This window comes from Ammospiza nelsoni, chromosome 5 (assembly GCF_027579445.1).
Source record: "Ammospiza nelsoni isolate bAmmNel1 chromosome 5, bAmmNel1.pri, whole genome shotgun sequence".
NCBI lineage: Eukaryota > Metazoa > Chordata > Aves > Passeriformes > Passerellidae > Ammospiza > Ammospiza nelsoni.
Window position 1 is genome coordinate 24,474,778 of NC_080637.1, and position 22,443 is coordinate 24,497,220.

The window sequence follows — 22,443 nt, forward strand, 5'->3', positions numbered from 1 at the left end:
GGTGTAAGTGAATTCAAACTAGTTACGTTTTTGTAGGTTTCAGTAAGCATCTGTAAAAATTCTGAATAGTTTGGAAGGAAAATTTTTCTTTCAAAATGAAACAAAAAGAGTCTAAAAACATAAACCTGAATGGGTGTGTGAAACTTGGTCTCTGAGTTTTCAGAAAGTTGTCTAGTGTCTTAACCTTTGAAATTCCCTCTAGAGCCTAGAAAGGAGAAGATTAAAACTTAGGTGCTATTCCAATCATTGTTACTGCTGTTTTCTGCTTGCCTTAGAGAATTGCATTGGGTGTTCATGTGTTTTGTTGTTACTGCAATTGTTTTACCTCCTTTCGTCCTTCAATGCCAGGAACATCCTACAGAGTGATGAGGCCAGAGGCAAAAACAACATAAGTTGGGGGTTTTTTTCTGTTTTATTCTGCTCCCAAACTGGTGTCAGAAGGGATAAGCTGTGTTCACCACCACCACCATCTACCAGAAGTGAAAATGAACATTCTATCAGCATGAACAAAGTATGTAAAAGGAAATACTTAAAAAATAGTTCTGTGGTCCTTCATACTAACTTAGAATTGATCCTAAACTAACAGGGCATGTATTGTGGAAGGAACATCACCTTTTATATACACACCACTCCTCCTCTAATCAGCTCAAAATACAGTTCAAATGCAGTTGTTCAGTGATGGGTTGGCTCACAGGCAGTACTAGAACTTTGACACCTAATGTCTTTTGGGAGTTTCTGTTGGGTGAAGGTGTTTGGGGTTTCCCGGGTTGGTAGTGGAGGGGGAGTGGCCAGGCATGTTATACAGACTGTTTCCTACATGTGCTTTTGCATTATTTAAGTGGAATTATTTCAACTGCTCATAAAGTTTCTGCCCTTCAAAAGATTCTGCTTCTTAGCCCTTACTTCCCCATTTAAGTGACTAATTGCATTAACAAAGCCACTTCAAAGGACACTGAATATAGCTTTCATTTCAAGAGATGCATTTCCTGTCACTAGTAGATATTGACATTTGAGACAGCAAAAATTCAAACTCTTTTTCCATCAATTTGAAGAAAAGATCTGGTCAGTGGGAGGCCTTTTAAACTTAACTTGGAGCTCTTGCAATTGAACCAAAAATCTGCTCCAGAGAAGTTTTATCAGTATTTAACTAAATTATTACGGCTTTGGTGTAAAATACTTAGCAGAGAAAAAAGTAATGCATGATAGTTGCTGGTAATTTTTTTTTTCAAGTGTGAGCATTATAATAAAGTGAGTTTTGCAGAAGGGAGTCAAAGGTCTGAACTTCAGGAGATGATGTCCAAAATACATTTGGAAGAAGCTGGTCTTTTTGAATTATCTTATGGATCACCTGTTTCTGGTGCTTATAGTCATAATTTCAAACACACATGTGAACATCATTTGAGTTAAACATAGGCTTTATGCCAGCAGCATCCTCGGCATCCTGTACTGTTTAAGTAGAGTGTTCGAAATTCCATAAACCACTCACAAGAAGCAAGGGTCTTGGAGTAACCACTTTAAGCTGTTTTCATTAATTGGTCAGTCAGAAACTGCATTGCATGAGGAGGACATTTAAAGAGCCAAATGAACAAAGAGTATTTTAACATACCATATCATTTAAAAAAAATGAAATTGTATTTACCTTCTTGGATTCCAAACTCGGGCTTAGGTGAAGCATTTCAATATCCTTTATTCAATTTCATGTTGCTGCAGTGCCTCTTCCAAATTCTCTGACAAGGTGTCACAATATGGTAGTGATAGGGCAGGAAGTAAAGAAAAAGATTCCTTCAATTTGTGGCCCTTGAGCTACACTTTCAGAATTCTTACCCCCACCAGCTCCTAAGGGAGCCTTCATATGAAAACGTCCCTGCTGAGAGGCTTCCTTCTGCAAGCCATCAAATTGCAGTCATTATCCTAGAACAGTAAGAATACAATGATTTGCACATCTATGAGGGGATTGGAGGAGAATGCTAAAGAGCTTTGCATGTATTAAGCAGGTAAACTTTGCAGCCCTGCTGCTGTTGTTATCCTCCTACAGTAGTGCAAATTGGGATGATGAGGATTGACTGAATTGGACCTCGGGCCAAATCCTGTGGGATACATGGTTACTTAAAGATGCAGTGAGGTTCCTACTTGGAGCTGTCATTGGATACCTAACTTGTCTTCATAGGGATGATTATTCATACCATGGCCTCTTCTGAGTCTGTAGGCTGTTGTGTAAAATTAGGGCCTTGGGTGATCCTGTGGAGATCTGAAGGAACTGCAAAATTATTTTTTTTTTAAATTTTCCTGTCTAAGATAGGCTGTGACTTGTTTGTCCTGTGTCTCTCTTCTGTGCTTTGGGATTTGCCCTGCTCTTTAAATTTGACTTGTGCCGTACCTGGCCTTTTGTAAGACATCACCCTTAATTATGCCTGCTAGCCAATTAAAACTAATAAAGAGCATTTGGGGCTATTGTTGTATTGCACCGGTCTTACAGGGTATGTGTATTCCTAAATTGAGAAAGAGTGAGCATGTGTTTCTACTATATTCTCCACTACCCTCAGCATGTGTTTGGTTTATCTTTTATTTCATCCAAATGCCTTGTTAAGGATAAGACTTAAAATGTACAATTTATTCTTCTATCTTTTGTTGTCTTTGAACCCTTACAGGTGTTTCCCAAAGCTATCACTTCTTCATGAGCAGATGATTGTTTGCATTTGCCTTCTCTATTTCACCAGTTCTGCAAAGCAACAGTTTGTCTTTTTCAAATAAAACTCCTGTGTTACTACAAATGTAATAATACACACTGTAAAGTGCTACAAATGTTGCTTTGGATCTTTATGTACAGACTATAGTTTTGATACCTGTTGGTAGGTAGCAAGGCTACAAAGCCTTGAAGGCCTAACAGGTATCTGAGCTGCAGATTTCTGCTTTTAAGACATGTGCTGTCATTTTGTTGTTCTGGAGGCGGGGGGGGAAGTGTGTAGTTCAAAATTTAATTCCCCTATTCCAGAAATAAGAATTTTCAGGTAATGGGGCTGTAGTGAGATCTGAGTGAGATATGACAATGGGGTATCACTGGCATGAAATGAATTATATGATATTAGCAGGTTTAATACCTGATCAATTACTTCTAGTTTTTATCCTGATCCAAATGGTGTAATTTCATCTATTATAGAGCCATAGTCCCTGGAAGTGGGACTTAGAGAGATACCTCTGGGAAAGGATTTTCAGTTCTTTTAAGATGTGCTACTGGCTGTAGTATATATGGGAATATATGTTCTACTTAAGAGTTTGGTGGGGCTTTTCTTAAAAAAAAATTCAGATGAGCCTTCCATGCCTTCATCTTTCCTGAAAATAGTCTTTTTTGAATGTAGAAATACAGGTTTAACTACATTATTTTCATGACTGTATTGAAAAACTTCAGCTTGTTTCAAAAGGTGTGCAGAAAATGGGGCTTTCTGTGCTCTGGCTACTCCACTGTTACCTGTTTTGCATATGGTATGATTTCTTAACTGTATGAGAAACTGTGCACATAATACTTGGTGAAGACACCTACAGATTTCTAGATTTAGTCTTTTTTTGCAGCAAGGGAGGCCAGCAGCCTTTCCAGGCTGCATCAGGAACCAGCCTTCCCTCCAGAGAGACAGTCCTCCATGAACTTCTTCAACTTGAGTCCTTTCCAGAGGCTGCAGTTCTTCACTAACTGCTCCAATGCGGGTTCCCCCCTCTCCCCCCATGGGGTGCAGTCCTTCAGGAATAGACTGCTCCACTGTGGGTCCCTGTAGGGCACAAGTCCTGCTATGACCCTGCTGTAGCATGAGCTCCCCACAGGGTCACACTCCCTTCAACCCAGTGTGGGGTTCTCTGTGAACTGCAGGTGGATCTCTGCTTCACCATGGACCTGTGTTGCCTTCAGGAGGACAGCCTGACTCACTGTGGTCTGCCTGGGAATCTGCCCTGGCAGCTGGAGCACCTTCTCCCCCTTGTTTCTTCACTGGCCTGGGGGTCTCGACAGCTGTTCTCTCATGTCGTCTAACACACTTTGGCACAATTGCTGTTGCAGAGGGGTTTTTTTGCATCATCAAATAGTGGTCCCGTAGCTGCAACTGCCATCACTGATGGGCTTGACCTTAGCCAATGGCAGGTTCATCTTGGGGCTGGCTGACATTGACTCTGTCAGACATGTGGGAAGCTTCTAGTGCCTTTGCACAGAAATCACCCCTGTGACCCCCTGCTACCTAAACATGGCCATGCAAAAGCAGTGTGGTTCCCCATGTTCCTTTCCAAACTTGCCTGTTTTGTCATTCTCTATAGTGAGAGTGTTGTTGTTAATAGAAATAATGGATCCAAGGTGAACTTCTGTAGGGCTGGCACAAAGTGGAGGGGTTGGAGAAAGAATCTGAATAGCAATAAAGCTGGAATGCAGATGGGGCATATGACTAATGGAGGGGAAAAGGATATCATTGATAAAAGCCGCTAATGCAGTAGCCACAGGTTAAAGAAGCTCCTGTTAATACAGAAGGATGTGAGAAATTCTGAGAAGTCAGCTTTTTACTGCAAGCCTGAGAAAACTGGTAGTAGGGAGGATTGTGCCTTTCTTTGTACAGATCTAAAATACTGCTGGAATTTGCTGTCCTCAGTGGTGTTTCTCTGCCCCAATAACTAACCCAAAGTGTATTGTAAATGTAAGAAATAAGTTGGCCAGAAGCTAAAAGTTTGAGTGTTTTTACACTGGATGCATTTTATCAAATAGATACTGAATGCTCACCTGCTGCTTTTAAGACCTGCTGGAATTAGTAAGAGGCGCTGTAGTTGCCTTTGGGCAAGTACAGTTGTAGAAGCATTCGTGTGTCCCAAGCTTCAATTATTCTTACTCGGAAGTCTTTGCAGTCAGAAGATTTTGACATTGCGGTTGGGGGTGGTAGTTTGGTGTTGATTTCTGAGGATAGTTTGGGGTACTTCTTTCAGGTTAAGTTAGTAGTGGGTGAATGTTAGCACCTCAAAACTCCACATAATTCTACGTTTTCAATTTTCTTTCTGAAATGGTGCCTACATCTAGTTCAATGTCTGGAATCTTGAGAAGTCGTACCGAGAAACATGGGAATGGCTGTGATATACAGCCTGAAGAACAGCTTTTAAGGGGTGCTTCCTTGCTTGCTCTTCCAGGATTTTCACCTGGAGTTAACAACTGCAGGCTTCTTTTAGTAACAAGAGCTGCGTAGTCCCTAACCCACTTAGCAACCTTGGGCATTTATTTGTCCTTTCTTCAACTAACGAATGCTGTCTCGGAAGTGGGGCATCTCCAGATTGGTAATGAGGGTTCGTTGTTTGAAATATGTGTTAACCCTGTATTTGCTGTGCAGAAATGATACGAAGTGAAAAAAGTTTCTTAATCCCTTCTTGTCTTGGCTTCCAGCCCCGGCCGCATCTCCCCTCTTTCGGGCGGGGGTCGCCCGTCGCCTCTCGGGCCGGGTAGCGGTGCGGCGACGGTGGATTCCCCCATGCCGGGATTCAGGCGCGATGGGGCGCCTAGCCCGTCCCGGTGTCGGAGCCCTTCCCGGTGTCGGAGCCCGTGGGCCGGGAGTCCCCGCGGTGCGGGGCTGCGTAGGACGCCCGGGGCGGCGCCGGTGCCGGCGGGGAAGCCGGCCCGGCTTTGCCGGTGCCCGTGGCGAGGGGAGGCGGCCGGGCGGTGTCCACCCTATACCGGGACTGCCCTGGTTATCTCCTTCTCTGCTTGCACCGGATCGCGGTTCCGTTCCGTGCTCGGTGTTCGCGGGTGCGCGGACCGAGCCGTGAATTGCCGTCGTGCCAAACCCCGAGAGGTGCCCAGTGCTGCCGGTCTGTAACAGCCTGCCGGGGCCGCCGCCGGCTCCGCAGCAGGTCGCGTAACATCTGCTGGCCGGTTTGAACTCACTGTCTGCTTGTAGGGTTATTGGAAAGCAACTGGCTCCTCGGGATTCCTTGCCTAATCAGAGGTGTTACCTCCTCCTCTTCCCCCAGTGTCTCTTGACATCATTTCATCCATCAGAGTTTCAGAGGAAAAAAAAACACCAACCAAAGCAGAACCCACCCAGTCTGAGAGCAGCCCACACCAGCCCCTCAGTTTTGCCGTGACTGCAGGGAAGAGCTGGATCGGGGCAAAGATGAAGGATGGGAGCGGGGCTGAACTCCATGTCCTAAGGGATTTGGTGCAGGGCGAGCCGAGAGGAATCCAGAGCGGTGCACCAACTGGCATCCCCCGTATCCCGGCAGAGGATCACTAAGCCCCGCGATCGCTCGTAAGGATGCGAAGGTGCTTTTGACCCACGGGAAAGAAGTAGCCCCCAAGCTGCGTTTGTCCCTGCTCGTCCTTGGTGCTCCATGGGATTTCTTCTGCCCCCCGCAACTGACCTGATGTGGACCGAAGCGTTTCTAACATGAACTTTCTCCCTGGGATCTGGTGGTCTCTTCCCTTGATCTTGGTCTGGGCGACCCCACCAGTCACCTCCTCATGGTGGTAAGCTGTGCGATTCCAGAAATTTTTATTTGCTCTTGGGGAAGGTGGGGTCGGATTAATTGTGATTTAGGGAAGGTGCGGGAAGCCTCTCCCTCTTAGTCTCGCAGAAGCAGAGCTCGCTGCTCCCAGCTGCTCCGGTCCAGAAAGCCCGGCCTTAAAGCGAGCGGATTTAGACGGTCCCGGCACCTCCTTCCACACCCCGTCTCGACTCTCCGACCACCTCCTCCTCCGTATAAGCACAGCGCAACTGCGGGGGCTACCCGGGGCTTTCGGCAGCGGTGCGGGGGTCCCGGCCCGGCGGGGGCAGCGGGCACCGCCCGGGGCCGCGCAGGGAGCGGGAGGAGCGCCGGGAGGCGGGAGGGGAACCCGCCCGAGGGGCGCGGGCGCGGGTTGCCGCCCGCCGCTGCTGGCAGCCGCCCATCCGCGCCCCGGCGGCGCTGGGAATTGGCTACAGCGGCGCTACTTTTTTATTATTAATTTATTTTTTCCTTCTTCCTCGCCCTCCCCCGCCCCTCCCTCCTTCACGGTCCTCGCTGAACTGCAAAGTGCCAGAGCAGGGGGCTGAGAGCCTGGCGGGCAGCGCAGGGCCCGGCTTCAAGGGATAGTTGATGTCGGCGTGGGGCGTCTCAGGCAGCTCGCTGCAAAACGCGTTAGAATGGAAACATAAACCTGCCCCTCAAACTGGGGACCCCAAACAAGCCCAGGCTGGAAAGTCTTGGTGTAGGAGAGGAGTTAAACCCCTTGTAATCCTAGGGAACACATTTAACCTTCACTCTGGCTGACGCGTGTTCAAAGGCCGATTTATCAGACTGGGTATGTTTCAATAAAATTACTATCTGTGTCCTTAGTCGTATAAACGTTATTTATTGTGATGGCTTTTTGTCATGGTGTCTTCGAAATGCGACTTAACTATATATTTTTTTGAAGTTACGGCATTAACGATTTTATGATCGTATAAAATAATGAAAATTCAAGAAAAGGACATTTTCTTCTGTTTGATCCCTTCAAAAGACACCTATAGAAGTTTGGATTTTATGAAAGGTACCTTTCGAAACGTTTCAGGACTAATAGAGACCATCTGGATACAGATGATGTAATTTAATTTTTTCAAGGTTTGTTGTTTTTTTTTTAAGTACTGCACGGAGCTGCAATAGCGGGGCTTGGGGTTCTCCTGAATACTTCACGTTATTAAAAAAAACACAGGGTGGATGACTAATTGTAAAGGATTCCCACCAAAAAGGCAGAAGTAGCTGCAGCTCGGGACCCGCCAGAGGAAGGCTCTGGGGCGCTGCGGACCCTGCTTCCCTCGGGGCCGGTGCCCGGGGGTCGCCGCGGCCCCCGGTGCTGCCCTGCCCCTTCCCTCCCGCAGGTACATGGGCGCCGTGGGCTCCTCGCGGGTGATGTGCGACAACGTACCGGGCCTGGTGAGCCGGCAGCGGCAGCTGTGCCGGCGGCACCCCGAAGCCATGCTCTCCATCGGCCGTGGCGTGGCCGCCTGGACGGCCGAGTGCCAGCACCAGTTCCGCCGGCACCGCTGGGACTGCAACGCCCTGGAGCGGGGGCAGCGCCTGCTCGGCCGCGTCCTGCTGCGCAGTGAGTGCCGGGCCCGCCGCGCCGAGGGAGGGGCTGCCCGGGCTTGGGTGGGGCCTGCAGCCCGAGGGTAAAAGGGGCTGTGTGGAGAGTCAGCGTGAGGGTACAAGTGTTCCTCATAAGGGTAACGGGGCTGCTTTGGGGCTGACACCCCCTGGGCAGTTTGCGGGAATGATGAGAAACGGTGGCCATCCTCCTGTATCCTTCATCCTTAGCAAGGGTGAAGCTTGGTTTTACGTTTCAGGAGGAAAGGAAGAGGACATGCAAAGTTATTTTAGGGTCCCACAGACAGCAGAACAGCATATATGATAACACGAAGGTCCATATTTCTTAAAAACCTGTATCAAATCAGGGAGACAATGTGGGGTTTTGGCATATTAGGAGCTAGTTCTGCAGCTCCCAACTTCTCTTTTTTCTTTTTTTTTTTCTTTTCTTTTCTTTTTTTTTTTTTTTTTTTTTGTGGTGTAAAATGGATATCAAACCCACATATTAAGGCCTACAGGGAAATTGAGGCAGCAGAATGTGGCAGCAGGATAGAACACTTTCCATCACACCCAGCCTCAGGGTACCAGCACTCAGGATGGGGCCTGCTGAGAGGGCAGCTCAAGTGCAAACAGAGACCATTGTGTTGGGATGGCAGGAGACAATTCTCCCTGCGGGCCGGTTCCCGCTGGGGCATTTCGCCGGGGAAGGGCAGCCCAGGGTGCAGTCAGTGCCTCCAGGGCTGTGCTGACTGCGGGGTGAGCCCATGCTGGGGCTGCACTGCCCTCCAGGCGCTGCGGCATTTCAGGTCAGGCTCCGGGAGAGAGGGAGGCAGGGCACACACACATCTGATAGAGGTGAGCCGGGCTTGTGCAGACCCCAAGCAACTGAGGGAGCAACATTGTGCTTCCCACCCTGAGGGAGCATGGTTAAGCAGGGAGTTGCTGTCATCTAAAGGTCGAAGTAAGGCATCTAGTGAGTCTTCAAATCTCAGATGTGGCCCTTTTTGACCCTAAGAAATGGCTGGGATTTGTTACTGTGTCAGAATGTCCTTACCCGAGGGATAAACCTGCTGAGATTGTTAGTGCCTGTTGCTCTTGTCGCCAAGTGCCACACCCTATGCACATGGTCTTCCTTGGTGTGCAGCCAGTGCACTGACCCTGCCCTGGCACTCGTGTCCCTGGAATGTGCCCTGCGTCATTCTAAGCAGTGAGCAGCCTGGCACCTGCAAGGAGGGGAGTAGGAAAGTACTCTGGGACCATTGCCCCACTGGCAGGGACAGAGAGGAGGATGGCAGACACGCTGACCCAGGCAGGGGGATTTTCCCTCCATGCTCGGTTCTGCTGCTGGTGAGCCATTGGTTCCTGTAACCAGCTTCATGCTCCCTTAGCAATTATTTGTGAGTAACCAGTAACGTCACCCATAGGCTGAAGTTTTCAGTGAGGTTTGTCTGATATTCAGGAAAACATGTCTGGCAGAACATAGCCTAATAATGATGAGGCTATTTAATAAAAAAAGTAAAAATGCAGTTTTTCCAAAAGTGAAGCTTTCACTGTTGGCTCATGTGAGAGAATGACAGCATCAGGCTTCTGAGCTCTGCACTGAGCCTGATCAGGCTGTGATTGCCATGGAAATGTAGCTTGATAGTGCTCTAATAAAATTGATTAGTTCAATAAGCTCAAATAAACCTTTTCTCTTCCAACAATATCAAGTGTTTCTTTTTAATTAACACTTTGCAAGTTTTCGATATTTCTGAATAAGTTTTCTCAGAAATACGTCTTCAAAAGAGCGTGATTTCTAACAAGCCATGGCAACTCCTGCCTGATTTTGAAGGCAGTGTAGGGAAGGCATGGTTTGCCCAGTTGCCATTTGCAAAAGACTTGCACAGCATGTGGAACTTGAGGGCCCATTTGTAAGTTGAACATACTGGTGCTATTGCAACTGAAATACTAAATATTAAATTCTATGGTGTAATTCTGCCTCTACAAAAAAGTCACTGTTAACATTTGTCTTTGGGATACTCTTTTACTGTACTAACATTACTTAAGGCTTACAAGCCCTGCAAAGAGGTCTTTCTCACTGCAAGCTGTCTTAGATATTACACAAAAAAAATCTACTTGTTCTTTCTATGCTAAAAACTTTAAAAGTAGGAAAATATTCCGTTACCATAAATAGATTTGTGGCATTGTAATGTAGCTCTGTATTGTAAACTACTGCATCTTAAAATAAAAGCAATTATTACATTGAAATATGTATCTAATTGCCTATGAGTAGATATAGTCTAGAAATTCAGATAATCTTTGGTATACTAAAGTATCTTTGGTTAGGAGATGGGAAAGCTGCCAGAGCAGCTGGCATGAAGAAGTCACAGCTGCCAGACCAAATCCTGCCTCAAGCATGACACAAGCGGTGCCATTGATTTAATGGAACTTATTTGTGTGAATTACAGTTTTGGGCTTGATTCTAGGCAGAAGACATAATATTAACTTACTTTTTAGAAAATAACACCCAAGTTCTCTCCCTAGCATGATTTAAACAGGAAAGTCTATTCCAAGAGTTTCAGGAGAGGAAAATCTAGCTTCAAGAGTTACTTGCAGTATTTTGCAATATGCATGTTGTTTTAGTGTCCCTATTTAATAATTTCTTAAACTTATCTCTCACATAGCACTTCATATATTCTTCTAAATTCGTGAAACATGATAGGAATACCAGCTGTCCTATTCACATATCTGTACAAAACAACTGATCCATGAAAGTGTATGAATCAATATCAAAAGCAAATGTTTAATGTTTTCCAGCTCTAACACTATATTGATGAGCTTTTACCAGGGAGGGGTCCAAGCTTAAGCCATGACTAATTCTGGCTCCAGGGAATGTGTATTTGTGTGATTTCAGCCTAGTTTATCTTTTGCTTTGCAAAAAAGTCCAGTCTAACTGTCTTAGATACAGGACAGCCACTCAAAGTAGCTACCCCAATGATATTTAAAGTGACTTTTTTTGTTTCAGGTAGTCGAGAATCTGCTTTTGTACACGCCATCTCCTCTGCTGGAGTTGTTTTTGCCATCACCAGGGCATGTAGCCAAGGGGAGCTGAAATCCTGCTCTTGTGATCCCAAGAAGAAAGGCTCTGCCAAGGACAGCAAGGGCCATTTTGACTGGGGTGGCTGCAGTGATAACATTGACTATGGCATTAAATTTGCCAGAGCCTTTGTGGATGCCAAAGAACGGAAAGGAAAAGATGCCAGGGCACTGATGAACCTTCACAACAACAGAGCTGGAAGGAAGGTGGGTGTCCATGCAATAGATGCCTAGAGATGGTCTTGGACAGCTCTGTTGTGTCTGGGGCAGTTAATGCTTGGCCCTTGCTGTCTGGTCTCAGCAGCTATGGAGAAATACAGGAAGAGCAGGAGCCTGAGCTGCTGTTTCTATCTTCCTTGGAGGTTCAGTGTGACAGAGATGTACAAACAGACTGAATTCAACTGCCTAACAGTACTCCTGTTGGAGTCACTTCAGTCACTCCTTGTGTGGGAAGTTAAGCAGGAGTCTAAGCTCAGGATCAGTTTGGATGGAGGTTTTATTTTGAGCCTAGGTCTTATGTAAGCAGGAGTTTTATTTTTTCATTGATACAGAATACAAATTCCTAAGAGAGGCTGAAGATCATACTGAAGAATAGGCTTGACAAAGAGCAAATTCAAAATAACTCTAGAGAAAAAACCCCATTCTATCCATTTCTGTATGTATATGGTAAACTTCATCACAAAGTGAGCAGAGATTTTTTAAAGAAAAAAAATCCAAAATGCACATCCCTCCAAAAGGCAATGGGCTTGGAGCATGACCTGCAACCCCTTTCCTAAACATTGTATGAAAATAGCATTCCTGAATTTCAGCTAAAAAAGTCTTTACCTTCACATTGAAGGTGAGTAGGAGGAGTAGTTGCCGGGTGTATTGCCCACCTCTGGTGCAAGGGCTGAGGAATAGCTGCACTAATTTTTGTGGTGGTAGCTATAAAAAGAATGGTGCATGAAACTGGAATATGCTGTTTCATTTTTAAAAACATGTTAAAAATGTGCTGCTCCCATGACATCTGAAATAAAGAAAAACAGAAAAAAAAATTTTATTGTGCTAGACCAAGCACATCTGGAATTATTTGTAGAGATTTTATGTCTTATCTTTATGTATATTTAATACATAAAATCTTCCTTAATGTATATTTAATAGGAATTAAGTTGTTTGTATTCTGATCTTTTTTTGTACTGCAAGTAGATGATTTCCCTGAAAACTTTTTATTCTTCAGCATCTTCCCTCCACCTGCCTATTGCCAGCAGGTGTAATTAATATGTAATGTAGGCAGATGAGGCTATTCAGATCAGTGATAGGCACATGCAGTACTGTGGTCATGTTTCTGCTACTGTCCAAAAGAGGCTGAAGTCTACAACAAAAAGATTTTTGTAGGGTTGAATAAGTTCCATGATGAGAAGTTTTAAAAGTACTGGTAAGGTAGATTTTTAGAAAAAGATAAAGAAATTTTAATAAATATATTCAATTTAAAATAATGAATATGTTCTCAAATGCTCTAGGACCTGCTTTATGGACAGAGACATTGTTTTGTATTCACAGTACAGTAGTGTAGGTTTAGCTTTGCAGGGATCTCACCACCTCAGCTGCCCCACAAGGGTGGGATTTTGACCTGGGTAAGACCATCTGTGCCCTTGGCTTCTTCTTGCCCCCAAAAGGGGTGTTGATATATCTCTCTTAAAACTATTCCAAAAACTATTCCAACTGTGCTAATAAATAGATTAGAAAAAATAAATAGAACAAATATTTTTAATATTCCCATATGAATCATAGAACATAATATGCTGTATATCAGTATAGGAACATTGCTCACAAAAAAGAGATCATATTCCTATGTGCTTCTTACACTATTCCAGAAAGTTGTTTTAAACATACAAGTAGTTTAATTGATTTCTGCTCAGATAATTAAAACCAAGCATCTGCTTAAATCCCAGATCTGTCATATGGCAATGAAATGGGGCTGTGGGAATGCCAGTGACTTCTTTGAAGTATTCATATCATTTACAAGTTGGAAGGAAAATTGAACATCCTTTGGTTTTATAATACATTCTCACTTTATTACTAAGTGCTTGACTGAAAAAGGCTGCCCCCCTGTGCATCAGTCTGACTTCTAATCATGGAGCTTTCTTCTCTCTTACCTTCCTCCTATGATGACATTCCTCTTGTACAAACTCTAAAAAGTTCATATTTCATGAACCCTTAAGGCATAATATTTATAGATCAAATATCCATATCTACATAATGAGGAATGAATTATTTACTGTCTGTGAACCCATCTGTTGTTCTCCAACATCATACAGATAGCTTAAATGTCTGAGATGAAGCTGAAATGGCTTTAATACTATCCAGATGTTAAATTAATGATAAGGGTGATCTCTCCAGTGCAAACTAATGAAGGTATTATCCTAAAATGTTGGTTAAAATCTGTATAAGCATTTTAAGTATACTGTATTTTAAGATTCTGCATAGGTCTGATGCCTAGCAAGGTATAATGCTTTACACAGTCTTTTAAAAATAATTTATATATGAATTTCTGGGCAATATTTGAAATGCTGTTCAGGGTAAAGGGCAACTTTATGGAGATGAGCTGGAGAGGGTCAGAGTGGTCAGCATGGTGATGCTGCAGCTGAAACAATGGGGAAAGGGGGCACCTTCACCTCCCAAGGCGCTCAATGATTGTGGCCATTTCTGACTGTTTGCTCCTGTCCAGTCTGTGTCCTGGCACTATAGACCCCGCCGATCCTTGGGCTGACTGGCAGGAGCAGGAAGGTAAGCCCAGCAGGAGGATTGTGTGCGCGCTGAGTCAAGCAGCCAGAGCAGAGCAGCCACTGGGGATGACTTGATGCTACCAGTGGGTGTCACTACAGACCGTAATTTGGAGCCCCATCGCTGGCCTGGCACTACAGGATAGCTGGAAAAGGGCTGAGAAGCAATTAATTAATTCCACTTTGTTTTACCTGTGTATATTTATAGTTACCTGTGCATTTCCAAACAGGCTGTGAAGCGGTTTTTGAAACAGGAGTGCAAATGTCACGGTGTGAGTGGATCCTGCGCTCTAAGGACCTGCTGGCTGGCCATGGCAGACTTCAGGAGAACAGGAGATTACCTGTGGAAGAAATACAATGGAGCAATTCAAGTGGTCATGAATCAAGATGGCACAGGTTTCACTGTGGCTAATAAGAAATTTAAGAAGCCAACTAAGAATGACCTGGTATACTTTGAAAGCTCTCCAGACTACTGTATCAGGGACAGGGATGTAGGTAAGCCACTATCGTTACATGTGAATGCCTTTATTTAAGACATTTGTACTTCAAAGGTCAAAAATTTTAATTTTATCAAATGTGTGTGTGTGTATATACATACACACACACACACACACACACACACACACATATTTTATATATATATATATATATAAATAAAATAAATCCATGCATGTAACCAGCAGGAAACAGGAAAGAAGATGTTTTGGAAGGACTCACTACAAGAACAACAGTTCCTTGATGTCCCTAGGTGTACAACAGGCAGTTGTTCTAATATAACTCAGCAGTTTCTGCCAGATGCTGTGGAGCCCTGGAGATGCTGTATGGCAAAGCTGCTTTCAGTACAAGTTTGAGTTGTGCTCGGGAGGCAGGTCCATACTGGGCACAGCCACCCTCACTCTTGTGCTGCACAGCTCACTCCAGAGCTGCCCCAGGTCCTGTTGATGCCAGCTGCTGTTGCATTGCTTCCTTTCCACGTTGTGCTAGCACTGCAGTGCCCTCCTTTATCTGCACGTTCCCACAGCTCCCTGTGACTGTGGAGCCCAGCTGCAGCCCAGCCTGTCCCCATCTGATGTGGGAGGCACAGCCTGTGACAATCCAGCCCTGCCTGCACCAGTCAGGGCAGCTGTGGGTAACGGGGGTGAGGCAGCTGAGGCTGTGCAGGTGGATGGAAGAGCAGAGGTGGGTGGGACACAGCAGGCTTGGCTGAGTGACACAGCTGTTTATTATGAGGCAGTGTTGGCTCTGTCCATGACAACCATCACATTTTCTGGAGAGTCGTGCCAGCCCTGAAGAGATAAAATATTGGTGCTGCTGTTAGCATTGGATTTTCCTGCTTCAGAGGTTCAATAGAGACACACTTAGCAGTGTTACAGAATTCAAGGCACTGCCAAGCACAGGAAACCTGCTAACAGCTCTTGACCCATGTACAGTATTATCTGATATGGCAATTAAAAACTAGCAGCTAGAAAACCAGCAATTTGGAAAAGAGAGGCAGACTGAGTAATGTATGAGAGAAGTTGTGGAACTAATTAATAGGTTGTATAATGGGCCAGATTGCAACCCAAATGACAAATCTGTAAGTATCTGGATAGCAATGCAGCTCAACTCTTTTTGGCACTGCTGCATGTTTACAATCCAAGTTTGCTTGGAATAAACATTGCAAAACAGCTGTACTTAAATAAGAACAATATGTGAATTCCTGGTCATGTACTATTGACTTCAGTGAATGCAGAATTTCATCCAGTACAATTACATTGGACAGTGTTTCTGGTTAGTTGAGTTGTCAGCATAATTTTAAATGTTATTTATTATTTTGGCAGGTGATGTTTATTACCTGCATGTGCACATACCATTCCTTGAATAGTGGCTGATACTGTAAAGTCTAATCCAAGTGAATAAATGGACATATTGTGGCATCATGCAGAGATAACTTTGCAGACTAGGATTTTTTTCAAAACATTTATCTCTTGGTGTTGCTTCATTCATTGTAAAAAACATTATTTTTTCCCCTGCTAGAAGAACTTGTACACTACCCAATTCTATGTCAAAAAGGCATTTAATCATCTCTTTGTAGTAAGGCTAATCTCATCTATCAGTCTTGTTATTGTGGAGGAGAGTGGGCATTTTTCACCACCATGTATTATGTGCGTTTGCCAGACACTGACAAGCCTGCCCAGAGATGGCAAAGTCTGATATATTTTTTTGGCTCAGCTCAATATAAGCTGCAGCTGAGGTGGTGTTTTTTTGCTGCTCAGAACTCAGAGAATGTGGTTGCTTGGAAGAGCATATTTTTAGAAAAATGCAGTAAGCCTTTGTTGGTATGTGGGATGCCCTGCTGCTTGCGTGGAGCAAAGAAAGAACCACACAAACAAAACCTGATCTGACTTTTAGGGAGATGATTTTGGCAGCTGCACCACATTTTTTTGGTTTGCCCTGTTGAGCATTGCAAAGTGCCAGTCTTGTTAATTGACTGCAAATTAAATGAGATTATGGAAGTCAGACTTTGGAAATAGGTGGGGAGCATCTCAGTGTCAGCTGAATCTAATGCCACAATGTTTTAGTATGTCATTCAATACAGTTCTGCCTGTCATTCTCCAGGGAATTCAAGTGATTTAGGGTTTCATGAAAAAAATTATCTGGAGGCTGATTAGTGTTAGAGCTGAATGAAGGATTCACAGAGAAAACCTTATGAAGCCTCATGACTTGACCAGGAGACAACTTCACAAACTAAAATGTCCAAGCCAGTGTGCTCTGTGGCTTCATTGTGCTAACACATAGGAACCAGAGAGTTAAAAGTGTTCAAGGATTCTGCCATCAGCAGCACACCCAGGAAAAATGCAGATACCTTCTCTCCCCCACTGCAGCTTCCACCCTGGCTCTGGCATTCTGTCTGAGGGGGCAGCTGGACATGCATACATGGAACACCCCAAAATGTAGTTTGTTGGGGTTTTATTTTGTTGGTTTTTGCAAGTTTTTTTTTTGTTTGTTTGGGTTTTTTTTGTTTGTTTGTTTGTTTGTTTTCCTAGGAAGGACAAGAGGAATAATTGATTTCAGGAGGGGTATAATATGGGAAATCACTAATAGTAACTCAATGGCAAGATAATCTAATAACCTGACCACCTCTTTCCTTGCCTTAAGATTCCACAAAGGACCAAATGAAGATTTTTCAGAAGTGTTCAGAATTCATTTAACCCTGCACACATAACTCTCCTGAAATGATTTTTACTCAAAATTTCATACTCAAAATTTGATAGAAACAGAGATAGAACATCCCAGAGAGGTTTTAAAAGTCATCCTAGGTAAACTGTTGTTTTTATCCACACACGGCCATCTCTTCAGTGCTGGCTTGGGAAATCCCAGCCCCTCCAGACAGATCTGCCTCCAGAGAGAACTGCCTGTTCTCTCCAGCCCTAATCTACTGGTTGTTGTCTATAAGATCCAGTAGCTCTCCAGAGCTACTTTTCTGTGAACATTTCCTTCAATTGTTTTTTCCCCAAGAATACTTGTAAGAAAACTATCATTGGGAATTTAACTGGTTTTGCACCTTTTTTTGGCTTTTGTTTGTATACATGTGTGTGTTTGTGGGAAAGTCTAATAATAGATGTTATTGCTTTACACCAGATTTTAATAAATAGAAGTAGAAGGAAAAAGCTCTCATTATATACTAATAAATACATTTTAGGGCTTTAGGGATGGAAAGAAAATATTTTTCAACATAACACATGTTGATTTCCAAAAATAACTGTGCAAATTGAGAAGAAAGGACTTGATGTACAGGCTGCGAAGTTGGCAGTATGAAAAGCTGTGGATGTTTTGGCAGGTAAAATGTGTGTAGGCATGGCAGTTCTAATATTTGAAATAAAAACAAAGAGATTGTACAAAAGCTTTTTACAAGTTAGAACCTACTCCTCCTGCCTCATAAGTGATGAGGAGGTGCATTGCAGGTAGCAGGCAGAAAACTTTGCCTTATTTTGTGCAGTGTCTTCTGCTGCCTTCATCACTCAGGCCTGCCAAGGAGCTCAGTAATTTGTCTGACTCCTCACTGCTGGTTGTTGTTCTTTTTCCTTCTCACTAGAGAAGCTGCAGAGATTCTGAAGATGCTGTTTTAACCTTAAAAAGGTTGGTTTTGCTCAAAAACTAAGCCTTTGTATGAGCTTGTTTTCACTTTTGTCACAATCTGTGACAATTAAGTCCCCTATTGTGGTCATTGTAGTAAATGTTGATGTTTTGTGGTCAGCATCAGATGATACCAGTTTCTGACTGTCTGTTAGTGGCTGAAATAATTTGGTTTTGAAGCTGGTGGCAAAACTCCTGTTGAAAGCAGTGGGTGCATCCTGCTTAGGTTGTCCTTTAGTGCTGTGTGATTTCCCCTTACATCTGGAAATAAGAACACTGAACTTGGAAACTAACTTGTGCCTCAGCTGAGGAATGTGGTCAAACCTTTCTGGGCAGCTCCTGGTGGATGTGGGGGAATAGCGGGTCTTGCTTCACTTCCAGCAGCCAAATGACATGACTCCACTCTGTTCCTGGCTGGGAGCTGTGCTGAGGTGGAGGGCAGCTTTGCTTTTTCACTGGTGTGAATTCCTGATACAGAATGTTAATCATCTGGGTCACAAGCTTGGCCTTTGTAATGTTTTTTTGGTCTGAACAGAGAGAGCAGGACAAGTGCTTTTAAAAGCTGTTCACAGAATCAATTAGGTTGGGAAAGACCTCTGAGATCATCACATCCAACCTTTGAGCAAACACCACCGTGTCAACTAGATCATGCACTAAGTGCCACACCAAGTCTTTCCTTAAACATCTCCAGGGCCAGTGATTCCACCCCCTTCCTGGCAATTCCATTGCAATGTCTAATAACCCTTTCTGTGAATGTGGCTGTATTTGCACAGTCTGGGATGTGATAGATATTGCTGTGGGCTGACACAAACAGCAGAACTTACATTCAGGTATCCCAGCTGTTTGCTCAGCATCATGGATGGAGGAGAGTGGGAAGGCTGGGAAGCAGGATCTGGCTTTTCTTCTGCCACAGTCTTCCTGTGGGGCCATAGATGCATCATGTAGTTCTGCATCCCCCTGACTCCTCAGCTTGCCTAGACTGGGGGTACTGGAGGCCACTGGAAGTTTCTCTTCCCCCATCATGGAGTGATTCCTGAAAAACAGATCTGGGAGAGGCCTCTTGGCATCACTGCTATGCCTGCTCTGCCAGTTCCCCTGGTGCTGGCTCTGCAGGGAGAGCTGCATGGCTGAGGGATGGCTGGGAGTAGTGTGTGCCCATGTGGGTCACTTCTGGGGCCACCTCTCCTCCCCTCCTGCAGGGGATCCAGGTGCCAGCACTGGCTATAGGGACAGTAGCCAGGAGCAGGAGCTGCTGCTGGTTTCCTGGTGCAGGGTGTGCCTGAGGCACCACATGGCTGCTTGTTACAGCCAGCTGAGGTGCTCTCCCAGATATCAGAGGTTTACTTTAACATGCTGTTCAGCCATCTCCCCAAGGATGTTATGCAGAGCATTGGTCCATAGGCAGCAGCATGAATATGCTCAGACCCCAGGGAGGTTTGGGATTGCTCAGGCTGCAGGTGCAGGAGCCTGTTTCTGCCTCCATTCAGTGTGGTTTCTCTTCCCCTGCCTGTTCCCTCTGGGATGGCTCAGCCTGCCTCTGCTGGCTGGGGCAGCAACAGCACCTTTGCAGCTCAGGAGCCCTGTGCAGGGCCAGGCTCAGCAGCTGGGAGCAGCTCTGGGATGGGCCCTGGGCCAGCATCATGGGCCAGCAGCACCTTTGCAGCTCAGGAGCCCTGTGCAGGGCCAGGCTCAGCAGCTGGGAGCAGCTCTGGTGGGCCCTGGGCCCTTGTGCTGAGCCTGGGCTGGTGGGCAGGAACGCCCTTCTGCTCTGCCTGCAGCAGACATGAACCAGCCCTTCCATGGTGATGCTCTCCAGGGGTATACCTCTACCCAATGCATATTTAAATATTTAAATAAGTACAGGAATCTAGGCCATGGGAGGGAAGCTGAGATGTGTTCTAGGGGCTAAAGCACTTCTCCAGGACAGCAGTTGAAGACTGTCCTAAGTTTGATAGAAAAAGAGGAAAATTTGCACCCCCATGGCTGAGAGGCTGGATCATATGTTGGTCCCATGAAAAAACACAGTTTGAGAAGGTGACTTTGGTCCAGTTCCTGAGACCCCTCATTGCATTACTCATTTGGGGTCAGCCCCCATATAACATGAAGTCTTCCTGATGCTGGGGGGGCAGCAAGGAGTGGAGAAACAGTAAACACTTGTAGGTTATAAAGTGCTTTGAGACATCAGCATCACTGCATACAACCATAAATTCACCATAGGGGGGAAAAAACTAAAATTGGAATTTATTAAACCTAAATTATTAATAATTACAATTTAACTGCAGTTTACATTTTATTAATTAAGATTGGTTTGCTATCCTGGCTTATGCAAATTTTAATTAATGTTTGCATGTATTAGTTCTCCTTAAGAAGGTAAATTGTTCATGTTTGGTGTGAGCCTGCAAATATGCTTTGTAAAATAATTCCAGTTAATTTACTGACCACAGCCATTACTTAGGGAGTATTGCCTTGCCCAAGAAGAGAATGGAGTTGTAATCAGGTCTATGGAAAATGTCAGAAGAATGTAAATTTTTTGCATTTGATTCTTAATAACAATACATAGGAAATTAGGTGAGGCAATTAATTTTTATGAAGTTTTTGGTTTGGTGGTAATAACCTGTCAGCAGCTGTGATATTGATCCTAAAATGTACCCTAAAATCAGTTTGTGTTAGATGAGCAGTGGCTGCTGTGTGGTACAGTCACTGTTCAGACTCAGACATGCCTTACAGAGCCATTTTGTGCCATATAAGCACAGGCATTTCAGCCACTTTTCCTGAGTGCTTGAAGAACATGACAAGGTGTGGTATGGTTCCTCTCCCCCTTTCTGTCCACAGCAGGCTATAATTTAGTTTCTTCTAATCTTGTCAAGAAAGGGGAGAAGAACCCTTGGTGTTAACCCACAGGGATGAGAAGCACAGAGAGCAGCAACTCTTCAGCTGCCACCTCATCTGGTGGAATGAGACCTGTGGGTGGACACAGCAGCGATGCCAAATGCCCAGGGTGCTTCTGCTCTTACTTGTGCAAGACTTTCAATCACAGGCAGCACAGTTACTCCACCCATTGAGTCCCTTGCAGCCACCAGCTTCTGTGGTCTTCTCTCCTAGCCCTCTCCTGCACACCCAGAGCTCCTCAGCAAAGCCCATGAGATCCTGAGCACCATGAAGATGCTCCACCTGGGCATTCCATTTCAGACAGTCCTGGGGGACTGGGTTCAGGGCTGCCTTGGGAAGGGTGTCTGCTCCCTGGAGGGGAAGAAAGTTCCAGGGAAAGATGAAGCAAAACATGATGATATCAATAGAATCAGGCAGACCCTTAAAGCATTTTATCTGTTTTCTTCGTCCTCATCTCCACGCCTGATTCCTAGGGGAAATATGGGAGCAACTTTACCTTTATAGGCATTTTCCTGGCTTGATATTGAATCCTGGGTGATGTGATCCTAAAGGATCGAATACGTGACAAATTATATCTCTTGTACCTGTTTTCAAATGCTTGCTGCATTTCCTTATAATCTGCCTGCTGACTTTGGCTGGGTTCCCTCTGCAGGGTCCCTCGGGACAGCTGGTCGGGTGTGCAACCAGACGTCGCGCGGCATGGACAGCTGTGAGGTGATGTGCTGCGGGAGGGGCTACGACACCGCCCGCGTCAGCAGGGTGACCAAGTGCGAGTGCAAGTTCCACTGGTGCTGCGCCGTGCGCTGCCAGGACTGCCTGGAGGTGGTGGACATTCACACCTGCAAGGCGCCAAAGAGCCCTGCCTGGATGGCCCAGACATGACCCACAGGCTGCTGGGGCTGGGGACCACAGCCTGGCCATTCCTGCTCCGTGCTGGGGACCACAGCCTGGCCATTCCTGCTCCGTGCTGGGGACCACAGCCTGGCCATTCCTGCTCCGTGCTGGGGACCACGGCTGTGCCATTCCTGGTCCTTGCTGGGGACCACGGCTGTGCCATTCCTGGTCCTTGCTGGGGACCACAGCTGTGCCATTCCTGCTCTGTGCTGGGGACCACAGCCTGTGCCCTTCCTGGTCCATGCAGGGAATGCATCAGAGATCTTTTTCAGTTCTATGCCTTGTTTGCCTTTGTTGTTCATTGCAGAGATGCTGCTGAAAAATTGATATGAACCCTGCAGCATTTACTTTGCATTTCTGCACGACAGTATTGCTGCAGAGTTGTCTCTGCATAAACTGATGCAGCTCTGGAAGGATGTACTTATGCCAAGACTCTTCCAACCACTGTGTAACTCTCCCCCAGAACCCTTGTGGCAATTCATTCCTGCCATCAGGAACACAAGAAGATACAAAATATGGCACTTTTACAAGATCACCACCACCAACTGCATGGGCTGGGCTTGTTCAAGCATCTTCTGAAGGATCTTGGGCACGTCATGGTTGAGCCCTGGATACTGAATGGCTCAGGAGTTTGAGCACTGGTTGGTAATTTCCC

The 22,443-nt window shown here is 45.2% G+C and overlaps 1 protein-coding gene across 1 annotated transcript; it reads left to right on the top strand.

The window, feature by feature from the left end:
- The first annotated feature begins 6,398 nt into the window (after nucleotides 1–6,398).
- WNT2 (Wnt family member 2) lies at nucleotides 6,399–21,776 on the top strand. Its single transcript, XM_059472378.1, has 5 exons — nucleotides 6,399–6,478; nucleotides 7,848–8,071; nucleotides 11,057–11,334; nucleotides 14,120–14,384; nucleotides 21,547–21,776. Exons 1-5 carry the CDS (start codon nucleotides 6,399–6,401, stop codon nucleotides 21,774–21,776), a joined length of 1,077 nt encoding a protein of 358 aa, XP_059328361.1.
- Nucleotides 21,777–22,443: the final 667 nt, after the last annotated feature.